The following is a 12,475-nucleotide window of genomic DNA, read 5'->3' on the forward strand; positions in this document are numbered from 1 at the left end:
CGGCTTCCGCGGCGCACGCGGTGCCCTTCTAGGCGGGCTGCGCGCCGCCGCCTTCCCATTGGCCGAGAGGGGCGGCCGGGCTCAGCGTTCTGCTGTTACTAAGGGCGGGAGCCCGGGAGTGGCGCCTGGCGGCCCGTGGTGTCGCTGGCTCGAGGCTGCGCTGGTCCGCCGCCTGCCTGCCCTGCTTGGCCGCCCGCCTCACCGCCCGCCCGCCCTCCTGCCATGCCGAACCGCAGGGCCAGCCGGAACGCCTACTACTTCTTCGTGCTGGAGAAGATGCCGGAGCTGCGGCGCCGGGGCCTTCCCGTCACCCGCGTGGCGGACGCCATCCCCTTCTGCTCCTCCGACTGGGGGGTGAGGAGGCGGCCCGGGGCGGGGAGGGGCGTCCGCGGCCCGGGAGCGGGGGTTGGGGGGCTCCGAGCCCGGGCCGGCCCGGGGGAGGGGGAGGCTCGCCGTGCTTGCTTGCCGGTTTGGGGTAATTGTCCGTTTTGTTGCCCCTCTCCCTTCCCGCCCCCTCTCCGCCCTCTCCCCTCGGCCCCCCCAAGCTCCTGCGGGAGGAGGAGAAGGAGAAATATGCAGAAATGGCTCGGGAGTGGAAAGCAACTCAGGGGAAGGCCCCTTCGCCACCTGTGAAGCAGGTAAAACTTGGGGTAAAGGAGCAGCCCCTGTTGGGGCGGAGGGTGGCAGGGGGCGCCGGGCAGGGGGCTTTGCCTCGAGGAAAGCACGGCCGTTTCATGGACGGGCTCCAGGTTTCTCGTTTTAAAAATCAACATGCCTCCCCATTGCCCGTGTTTGACCTATGATGGTCATTGACATTAGGTCAGCTTTAGGATGACTTAATTAAGAAGTTAAGAAGCCCCTTCCCGCTCTGTAAGGGAAATAGCCCGGCCGGCCCAAGGGTGGTCCGCCTGGTCCTTAAAGGCAAACGGGACTCGGACACGTGGGCCCTTCCTTTATGAAACTGGGACTTGTTTGTTTTTTAATTATGCAAGTAGACCTGGTTGCAGGCGTGATGATAACAAATAAAGTAATAATCCTGGGAGACGGCAGTGTATGGTTGTAAGTGGGGGAACCTGGAGTTTGGGGCATTTTATGATACTGAGTAAAAATTGTGCTCCAGCTTTCTGTCAAGGAGTGTAGAAATTTGGGGGTTTCTATTTCTGTGTCCCCCCCCTCCCTGCTTAAGTAGTAACATTTCTACCTGTGCCTCTTAAAGACTGTTAATTTTCAGCTTTTACAGATCAGTGAAGATCAAATTATTTCTCCGTTAATGCACTCAGTGTTGTTTCCTGGCTGTAGCTATAGAGAAGATAGAGCAGGTTTTAGTCATGCTTTGGCTAGGCCTTTGATACTGCACCTAGCAGGGCTTGTTGCATGGTGGAGCTGTGTGGATATATTTTAATTTGATTAATTGTCTCTTCTTACCTAGAAACCTGTTCCCACAACACTCCTTGCTTCAGTGAACCAGCTTCCCTCTGTACAGACTCAGAATGTTTCACTTCCAGATGTATCAAGCCTGTCTCTGAAGAGTGATCAGGGTACAGTCATGCTAATATATTTTGGCTCCTTCCAAAGAAGATAACTAGACTGGTGGATAAATAAGTTTTTGTTTGTTTGGTTTTTTTAGTGAGGCAATTGGGGTTAAGTGACTTGCTCAGGGTCACACAGCTAGTAAGTGTTAAAAGTGTCTGAGGCCGGATTTGAACTCAGGTACTCCTGACTCCAGGGCTGGAGCTCTATCCACTGCGCCACCTAGCTGCCCCTTGGTGGATAAATTAGTAAAAAGGTTCAAAAAGTACTTTGAATGAGGATGTTGAGCAAATACAGACTGAGTACGAGTTGGCTGAGCTCAACAGTTCCTTCTAGCTAAAAGGGATGATGAATGAGAATAATAGGGCTTCCTGATACCTTTGGTGACGTAAACTGTTTATGTTGTTGTTTGGCCATGTCCCGGGACCATGGCACACCAGTACTGTCCCATGGGTTTTCTTGGCAAAGATACTGGAGTGGTTTACCATTTCCTTCTCTAACAGATTAAAAACAGACAGAGGTGGGGCAGCTAGATGGTGCAGTGGATAGAGCACCGGCTCTGGAGTCAGGTGTACCTGAGTTCAAATCCAGCCTCAGACACTTAACACTTACTAGCTGTGTGACCCTGGGCAAGCCACTTAACCCCAATTGCCTCACTAAAACAAAACCAGACAGAGGTTAAGTGACTTACCCAGGATCACATAGTTAGTAAGTGTCTCTGGCCAGATTTGAACTTGGGTCTTCCTGACTGTTTATACTTGTATATTAAATACATATATACAAGCTGTAAAGGTTGAGATGGATTCTGGAAATAGCACAGCAAGTATTATAGCTACATTTTCTTTCTTGGGATCAGGGAGCGGGAAGAGACCTTAGAGATGAGCTAGTTCAACCTCCTCCCTCATTTTACTCATGATGTAAATGAAGCCCAGAGAGACAGCATTTAGAGCCAGGATTTGTACTCTGGTCAGTTGACACCCAAATGTCATTGCCCACCTTCATTCAGAGCACAATCAGGTTCCTAACTTTGACTTTCAGAAATTGTTGTACTCAAGCAGAAGTGTGGCTGATGTGGTAAATAAGGGTATTGCAGGTATATTCTCTACCCTTTGCTGCCTCCTGATTTGTGGATAAATGGGGAAGAGAGGGCAGGGAACTAAGTGGAAAAATGGATGTAAAGCCAGAAGCAACCTGGTAGGAGAGACGTGCTTCTAACACTTACCCCCTGTGTTCTCCTGAACAAATCATTTTAACCTCAGATAGTACTTGGACCTCATAAAGTGGTCATGAGGCCCAAGTGAGAATATACACACAGTGCTTTATAAGCCTGAAAGCTTGTCTGCTGAATTGAAGAGCTTTTACAATGCAGTTACTCTTTGCTGGTTACACAGTACTGCTTCTAGCCTGATTAGGCCTTGTTTCCAGTGATGAATTTCTTCTCATTCATTGAATGTGTATTACAACCTGGCACAAGCTGAGAAATAGAGGTATATCTCCCCCAAAAAAGAGTCAGGCGTTTTATGAGCTCAACTTTTATATATTTGAACCCCTATTCTGTGTCTAACTGGCTTTCCAGTTGTTGAATTGCTGTTCTCTCCAGCAGCAAGGCTAATTGTCTTGGTAATCTTTGAAACTGATCAAATATTTAACTGTTATAAATTGGTCATTTATGGAGCAGAGATAAGCTAGGATCCAGAGAATTGGGATTTTCAGTTAGGTGTTAGGAGTAAAGGAAGAAGACAAGTGAGGTGTGTTCACCACTTGAATCAAGACCTAAAGTGATAGCTTTGGAGAAAGGGCATACTTGAAGGGACTAAGCTACTAATTTAAACTTTTTGACTCCTATCTTATTCTTTCAGCTGTGCTTGGAAGTTTTTTTTACTTTTTGAACATATTTAGCCACGGAGAGTTACCTCCTCACTGTGAACAGCGCTTCCTCCCTTGTGAAATTGGCTGTATCAAATATTCACTTCAGGAAGGAATTGTGGCCGAATTTCATCGATTTATAGACCCTGGTGAGTAACTGTACGGAATAGGTAGGAGAGAAGTTAGGCCATCTTAAATGTATTTGTTTAGCTTCAGATGACAGTGTGGGTGTGTTGCTTAGCCTGATTGTGATAATTATGAAATTGAGCTTTCTTTTTGGGAAGGTCAATGTATTTATTTGTGCCCTTATTTCCAGACCTTTGATTATTCCTTCTCATCTTCAGTTCCACCTTATGTAACGGGTCCTTTGTTGCTGTCTACAAACATTCTCAAACCTCTTCATTCCTTTAAAAAAGAAAATTCTTCACTTGACCCTGAAATCCTCTCAAATTACTGTCCTATGTAGCTTTTCCCTTTCCTGTCCAAACGGAGGGAAAATCCACCTAAAGCACTTTGCTTTTTTTTGTTTTGTTTGTTTTTGTGAGGCAATTGGGGTTAAGTGACTTGCCCAGGGTCACACAGCTAGTAAGTGTTAAGTGTCTGAGGCCGGATTTGAACTCAGGTCCTCCTGACTCCAGGGCCAGTGCTCTATCCACTGTGCCACCTAGCTGCCCCAAGCACTTTGCTTTTGCTTCACCTCACACCCAGTTCTCAAATCCTTACGACTTGACTTCCAACTGCACTGATGAGTTGAAATTGTTTTCTTCCAGGCAGACAGTGTTCTGTTTGTTACTAAATCCAAGGGTCAGAAGGTCTCCTTGTAAGGCTACTTCTGTATATTAGTTACTTTCATCCCCTTTGTTCATGACATTTTGTCCTATTTATCCTCTTCCATATTTGACCTTTCTTGTTGGCTTATCTTCCAGGTCTTTCCCCCACTAAATGTGGATCCCTTGCCTTCTGTCCTGGGTCATTTTCTCTCTGTATGCCCCCTTCGTGGTCTCCTCAGTTCTAAGAATTTCACTTGCAGGAAACTGATACTCCAGTCCCATTTCTGGTACCTGTTCATCTTTTCCAGAATGTCCCATGGGCTTCTCAAACTCACTGTGTCCTTATCTCCTTCACACTCACCCTAAGTCTGTCCCACCTCCCAACCTCTTGATTGAGTTATCCAAAGGTCTTCCCTTGGTTGCTAGTTCTGCCCCCGTGACTTTTTTTTTTAATCTGTCCTCTTTCCCCACTTACATGGCTGCCACCATCATTCTAGCTTTTTATCTTTTCTTTCCTGGACTATTGTGATAGTCTCCTAATTGGTTTCTATACTTTGTCTCTCCAGACCATTCTTCCCACCACTACCAAAATTATCTAAAGCACAGATCTGGGGGCAGCTAGGTGGCGAAGTGGATAGAGCACCGGCCCTGGATTCAGGAGAACCTGAGTTCAAATCCGGCCTCAAACACTTGACACTTACTAGCTGTATGACCTTGGGCAAATCAGTTGGCCCTCATTGCCCCACCAAAAAAAGAAAGAAAAAAAGCACAGATCTGTAGGACTGTGTTATTGCCCCGCTCAAGAATTTTAAGTGGCTCACTATTGTCTTAAAAACAAAGCTTGGTCACCCTGAGTATTTTGTAGAGTGCTTTCTAATTCAAGTATTGGTTTAAATAAATGTGTTAGCTAGGTGTCCTTGGAGATTCCTTTCAACCCTGAGATTCAGCCTCTCAGAAGAAATAGCATTTTCCAGCTCGGTATTTAAGGCCATTCAAAGCCTAATCCTTTCCAGACTTCTTTCACATCATTCATCTTCATGTACTCAACAACCCAGCCAAATCAGACAGCTTGGTTCTTGTTTTGTTTTGTTGTCGGGGCAATGAGGGTTAAGTGACTTTCCCAGGGGCACACAGCTAGTAAGTGTCAAATGTCTGAGGCTGGATTTGAACTCAGGTCCTTCTGAATCCAGGGGCTGGCGCTTTATCCACTGCGCCACCTAGCTGTCCCCAGACAGTTTGGTTCTCAAATTTCCTTCTCTTGCTTTCAGGCTTTTGCACTGGCTGTGTCCCACACTTTGAATGGACTCTCCCCTCTGCCTCTTGGAATGTTTAACTTTTCAACCCTCTGGAAGGGTTTTCAAGTCCCCTTAGTAATTAGTGCTTTCTCTCTTCCGGTGTTCTTGTCTTCCTGTTTATGTATTTAGCCCCCAGCAGAAGGAGAGCCAGGCCAATTCTTCATTTTCTTTGTTTCCTCAGTAGCCAGATGCTTAATAAAGGCTGGTGGAAATGATTGGTGGCCTGCTTTCTTGAATGAAAGATAGAGTTGACAAGCCTATACGTTCTTATTGCCTTAAAAACTGAGATTTTTTAAAAAGTTTGTTAGTTGGAAAAGGAAATGGTTAGGAGTTTGAGGTTGGATGGTGATCCCTGGGTCTTGTAGTAGTAGACCCCAAGGGGGTCTGAGTAGGTAGCACAGCTGCAGGAAGGCTAGCCTAGAAGGCGATGTCTTGGCTTCAATTTGGGCTGTACAGTGGACAGTAGTGAAGCCAGAGAAAGCAGCAGGTGCCGTGCAGTGTTGTCCTGATATCTGTGCTTTCCTTGGGGCCTTGCATGTGAGGTTTTTCTGGGTCCTCACTCTACTTCATGCCTTCCTTCCCCTGCTGCCAGGTGCCTAGCTAGATGTGGTAGAGAGGCATATGAATAAGGCAGAGCAGCGGGAGAGAAACCCCTCAGGATGATGGAGTTGTTTGGGAGGATGAGAGAGGCGGAAGAGAAGTAAAGCTGAAGGGTAAAAACACAAGGTAGAAACGTGCAGAGGTGATTGAGTTTCGATGACAACTGTCTTCGTCTTTGAAGGGCCAGTGTGTGAAGGATGACTTGTCTGTCTTAGCCCCAGAGAGCAGAGGGTGGAAGTGGTGTTGAAGCAAGCTTAATCAGCTTGATGTGAGGAAACAAATTGCTAACAGTTAGAGCTGTGTAAAATGAGCCATCTTGCGGCATGGTGAGTCCCTTATTCACTAGAGGTCTGCAGGCAGAGGCTGGGCAGCCACTTGTTGGGATTTCCTAGAGGGGTTTGGGGTTCATGTATTGGTCAGAGTCTGTGGCCTCTGTGGTTCTGTGTGATCTCTTGCTAAGAGAGCCACAAAGAAGGCATAAGGCTGGCCTTGGCTTTCAGAGAGGTCTCTTCAGTATGGACTATTTGCCATGTACGGTCTTAGGCGCTGCAGTGACACGCCCTTCCCTCCCCCTCCCCCAAAGTCCCTGCCCTCAGGGAGCTTAGAGTGTATGGAATAGGGAAGCAGCAGGTGAACATAAGTACACATATAAATTGGAGGTGCTGGTAAAAAGGAAGGATCTGGAGCAGTTCTTGAAGGAACAGAGGGACCTCAAAAGCCAGAGTCAGGAGGTGAATATTCCTGGCAGAGGGGAAATTTATGAGGGAGTGGAGGTGGGAAATTGGCCATTAATGGAGAAAACAGTAAGTAGCCCACTTTTGTTGGAGTGGGGGAGAGTAATGTGCACTCCATCGAAGTTGGAACCATTTAGTCTTTAATAGGAGTTGGTTATTATTATTATATCATACTATAACATACATGATCATTATGCTACATATTATCTAGAGGCCATAAGAAGCCATGGAAGCTTTGTAAGCATGTGAGCAACATGGCCAGACCAGTGCTTTCAGAGTATTCACTTAGCAGCTCTGTGAAGGGTAGATAGGAGAAGGAAGAGGCCAGAGTAGGGAGACCACTTAGGAGCAGAAATGAGGACCTGAACTCGGGGAAGGGCCTGTGGGTGGGAAGAAGGAGGCTTATGGAAGAGATACTGTAGAGGTGGCATCAACACAACTTAGCAGCTGACCAGCTGTGGGATGAGGAAGAGTCGAGTCAGAATGAATATATAACGTTGTAAGCCAAAATGGGGGTACCCTGAGCAGAAATGGCCATGGTAGAGAGTGCTTAGGGAAAAGTGAATTTGATGCATCTATGGGACACTTGGGTAGAAAAGTTTAGCAGACAGTAATATAGGATTAAAATTCAGGAGGAAGATGAAGAGTTAAGACCTGGCTTCAAAGAGATCTGTGGATTCTGCTGAGATTGCCAAAAGAAATTGTGGAGAGTAGAGGGTCTGGGACAGAGCACTAGAGGAAAGCTGTCTATCTTGGTGGGAACAAGACAATGGTGATGATGGCTCAGTAAAGGAAACCAAAGTGGGCAAGGAGGTGGGAAGAGAAATTAGAGCCCAGGGGAGGAGTGTATGTTAGAAAGATGGGGATGGTGAGGTGTCAGCTTTGTCTCAGAACACGGAGGAATCGAGGACTGTTCTCAGACATGATTGGGGGCGTTGCTTAAGCCAGCTTGGCGGGCTACCCTCTTTTCCCTTCTCGGGAGGCTTCCCTGCTGTGTTCTTAAAAATATAACCCTAGAGCCCAGGCTGAAGTAAAAGGATTTTTACATCTTATATAACCATGTCTTGTTGGACTCAAAGTAGAGTTTTTTATAGACGTCCTAGTGAAAATTGCTCAGTTTTAATATCGCCTTATAGTTTAGCTATTTACAGCATCCCCATAGTGTGTCCGTTTCATTTTCAAGATGCCGTCTTCTGTTAATCAAATACTCTGTTTCTCTGGTTTATTGTAGGTGAGGTACCACGAGGCTTCCGGTTTCATTGTCAGGCTGCAAGTGAGTATAAGGGACTGGGGTGGAATGTGGGTACTGATTCTTGGGATTCTTCTGGTGAAGAACATGTTAGTTCTGCAAGACTTGAGTTTGAGGGAATCTGGTTTTTCATCATTGGGAACTACACTGGCACTGCAAGTTGAAGGAGAACTGGGATTTATTGTTGTAGGGTTGTAATGCGTAGACAAGGTAGACATGATGTACTTTGCTTCAGGGAGGATGTTGAAGTAAAATATGCTGTGTGATTAACAGAGGGCAGCATTATCTCTGAATTCATCCTTTAGTCCTAGTAAGATCAGCTCTTCTCTTTGTAGCCAGCATTTAAGTGATATGTTCAAGGAGTCTTAGGGTTTCACACAGGGCTGTGAGCAGGGCTTCCTGTGAAAAGTAAGGAAAAAATCAAGACTATTGCTTAAGTGAAGGAAGATGCTGGTGTTTTAAAATCCACATTAATAGTTTAAAAAGCATATAGTATTTAAAGAATCTTTGCCAGGAAGGGGGAAAAGTTGTTGGAAGTGAAATTAGTATGTAATTATTTTTTAAAAGAGTAAAATAAAATGAAGGATGGAAATAGTGCCTGGGAGCATAAGAAATTAAGTGGTTTATCAGATTTGGTTAGATTCTTTTTTTGTTTGAGAAAAAGAATGCTAGTAGAATTTAGACATTTTCTTACCCTACTGTTAAGTTGTTTTAAAATCAGTTACATTAAACTCCTTTAATTTCTTTCTTTTATAATCTTTTTGCAGATTAACTAGGTTTTTTATTCAGAGTTTAAAATTGTCTTAAAAGAGGAGAAAAGACATTCTATTTTTGAAAAGCTAAAATCTACAACTACACTACCATTAAATATCTTATTCTGGAGGAGCAATATCTGATATTCTGGAGATAATATTTGGCATCTGGCATTTTGAGGATGTGCTGCTAAATTGTCAGCAGTTTAGACTATGTTGGATGGACAGCCTTGTTACTTAAGTATCTGGCTCACCTCTGAGAACTGGTTCAGCAGTTATCCCAAATTTACATTGGTAAATTTACCATCTTGATGGGTTTCTTTTAATAACTAACTTGTATGTAGACCTGCCCCATGCCAAAGTCCCAGCTGGCCTCTCTGTACACTTAAAATTCACATGTATTCACTTTGTGGTGTCTGCATGCTTTTGTGGAAATTTCTATATAATGTATCCAAACAGTATCTGTAAAGTTGTCTATTGGAATAGCTTCCTATCTCTTCCTAAAATTGATTTTATTTGCTTTTATGCAAGCCTTATGTTTAGTTTCCAAGCTAAATAAGTAACTACACATTTATATCCTTAAACAGAAAACCACAATTTCATATTGCCTGTAGACTGCATGTAGTAGTGGATGGGTTTAAATGCATGCACATTTTCTGTGTTTAAGGGCCAACCCTAAAGTGCTATTTCTAAGCTATAACATTTAATATAGTTTGTACTTGTCGCTTTCTTTTGCCTCTGAATTAAGTAAGGAATTTTGGGGCACAAATAGACATAGATAAGGAGTCGATTTAATGTTTTAATTTAACTTAGTAATTTTAGCAATATAAGTCTGTCCAGAGATCCACTTAATAGATTTTTAAACTTGAATTCTCATGAAATTTAAATTGTTAATTGGATAATGAAAACTGCTATAACACACTTCAAAGTATATTCTTGAGTATGAAAATGTTTAATTTAATCACTTGGCTTTTTAAAAAATAGAGTGTCTTGTGAAATCTAGATAGCTTATGGAACTAATTGACAGTCTCACTTAGCACTAATTACAACCAAATATTGGCTAACTTACCAAAATTTTGGTCCTTCAAACCAATTAATTTGACTTAGTCATTTAATTATAAAGCTGTCCATATACAAATAGGAGATTTTTCCACTGATGTATTTTAAAATTGGCAGGCTTGTATATAATAATGCCCTAGTATTCACGTTCATCTGGAACATAGGTTCTGCTTGTAAGTCAGCTTAGTCACAAGGCCCCATACACTATGTTCTGTAGTAGAAGACTGAACTTAAGCACAGGCTCAGCTTGACATTATATGTCAACAAAGGTCTGATCTAACAAGCAAGTACCGGACATTGGACCCTGGCTCTGCTTCTTGGTTCTGAGACCTGGGGCGAGTTGCTTCACCTCTCTGTAAAATGAAAGGCTTTTACTGGCTTCCAAGGTCCCTTCTGATTCCAAACCCTGCCTCAGTCCAACTTAATAAATATTTGACTGCCTTCTAGTGTTGAAACCCCGGCTCAGGGGCCTTCTAAACACAAAGTTCAGCTATCGTGTCCTTTCCTGAATCTTATTTTTTAATAGGCTAAACATTGATTTGTTTCCATCATTTGTCATATGATATGCCTGCTAGACAACATTTGGCCCATTGGGCTTTGAGGTCAGCTGAAACCCTCGGGTAGTTTTTATGGGGGTCCGATAAGGGGTTTTGTGTCCCCTGACCTACCCAACCCTAGTCTTCCTTCCCTGCCTAGATTCAGGGGAAAGGGATTTGGCTGTTAGCATTCCAAGTGTTAGGGAGGGAATATAGTTATAGGTTTGTGTCTTAGCCTCTTCCTTGAGTAAGGAAGAAGAGTAGAAGTTGGTAAAGATGGATTATGAGACATAGAATAGGATGGAAAGGGGAACTTATGACACAGCCCCCTATTGTCTCAGTAAACTAGTAATGAATAGAATATGTTAACCCCTGAAATGGGTTGTCTTTTTTCATTATTCTGTTCCTATTTTATCTGATAAGAAATCTTAACTACTGACTTATAATACACTTCCTTCATCAGTTCTTTTTATAATTCAGTATTCTCTCTCTTCCCACTTCTTCCATTTGAATGTTAGTAAGGATAGCTTCATCAAATAATATGAAGTAGTCCATCATTATTTTGATCCTGCATTAAATCTATAAATGAATTTAAATAATTTATTTTGTTTTTTTTTCACCCTAACCTTAATGTAGGAGATATTTGGCAGTTTAGTTCTAACTTAATTTCTGTCACAGTCACTTTGAGCTTGTCTTGCATTTTGAGATTTCTTTTTTAAAAAATATTTTTTTTGGGGGGGGGGTGAGGCAGTTGGGGTTAAGTGACTTGCCCAGGGTCACACAGCTTGTAAGTGTCAAATGTCTGAGGCTGGATTTGAGCTCAGGTTCTCCTGACTCCAGGACTGGTGCTCTATCCATCATGCCACCTAGCTGCCCCCTTGCATTTCTTAATAAGTTAAAAATTATGAACTAGACTTCTTTTCATTTTTTTCCAGTGAAGATTTTTTCCTCTTTGATCAAATAACTTATCACCTCTCTTATTTTTGCTTGAATTTCTATTGTCAGTCATTGCAGTTGGATAGGAGGTTCTTGCCAAAGACAGAACTAGAGATTGTGAGATAGAAATAATTGCTTGTCCTCCAAAAGGAACGATGATCGGACTTGACTGAGAAAGGCAAGGGGAGAAAACTGTTTATGTGTAGGTATCTACAAAGCTAGAACCTTAGACAGTAGCTGTAATTAGGAAGTGACAGCAAAAATGACCAGAGACAGGAGACAAAATCCTAGAAAAGGAATTGGTGAGAAAAGCAAGGGGCTCAACTTTACACACACTTTTTGCATTTGTGTGTGTATGTAACAAGCAGAATGAACTAAAGATCCTCACACAGAGGAGGTAGATGTACTCCATTTGTGTAATGTGGGGAAGAACTTGTGAATGGAATATGGCTCCAGGAGAAAGAAGGCACGAAGTTTGGGAGAAACAGGCTGAGTAAAGGAGAGTTAATTGGGTAGTGCACTCAGGTGAGGAAGTCGAGACAGGACTGGGGAAGGTTGGTGAAGATGAATTGAGATAGAAGCAGTAATAGCAGTACAGTGACAGCAGGCCACCTGCACAGAAGGAGGAAATGGAGAAGGCATTGAGTTGTGGAAATTTATTTTGATTTGGGGACCCTACCTTTGGGCTGAGATTAGAAAGCCTTAGGCCCTCAGGGTCTCTTCTGTGTGGGAGGTGCTGGTGCCCCTCCCCCTCGGCTTCAGGTGAGCCAAAAAGCCCCGTGGGCTGTATGAGCCACCAGGTCAGACAGCTGGGGGGGGGGGGAAGCCCCCAGCTCCTTCCTGTTCTAATCTTGTCAGACTCCTCTCTGTTCTTGTCTGCTGGCCCCTCTGAGTCTAACTCCCAGGTCTGTATATATTTTTCTTTTCCCCACTCAAATCTTGGGGCTTTTTGCACCCCCACAGACCCCAAGCTAATCCGCCAGCCAGGGCTGCGGCTGGGGTTGGGGGGACGCTCGAGCATCATGTGCCTCAGCACAGGCTATGCCAGAGCCCCGGCCTGGACAAGTCCGGGATCTTTTGGATAGATCAGCTCAGGGTGGAGGGAGCTGGGGGCTTTCCCCCCCAGCTGTCTGACCTGGTGGCTCATA

The 12,475-nt window shown here is 44.1% G+C and overlaps 1 protein-coding gene across 1 annotated transcript in view; it reads left to right on the forward strand.

Moving 5' to 3' along the window:
* Positions 1–222: 222 nt before the first annotated feature.
* The window catches only part of MAEL (maelstrom spermatogenic transposon silencer), a 33,642-nt gene continuing 21,389 nt past the window's right edge, over positions 223–12,475 (forward strand). The window contains exons 1-5 of the mRNA XM_044001689.1: positions 223–354; positions 546–638; positions 1,430–1,538; positions 3,390–3,545; positions 8,027–8,068. Of these exons, the coding sequence (XP_043857624.1) occupies positions 223–354; positions 546–638; positions 1,430–1,538; positions 3,390–3,545; positions 8,027–8,068 (532 nt within the window). The remainder of the gene's footprint in view (positions 355–545; positions 639–1,429; positions 1,539–3,389; positions 3,546–8,026; positions 8,069–12,475) is intronic.

Source organism: Dromiciops gliroides, chromosome 4, assembly GCF_019393635.1.
Source record: "Dromiciops gliroides isolate mDroGli1 chromosome 4, mDroGli1.pri, whole genome shotgun sequence".
In the NCBI taxonomy this organism is placed as follows: Eukaryota; Metazoa; Chordata; class Mammalia; order Microbiotheria; family Microbiotheriidae; genus Dromiciops; species Dromiciops gliroides.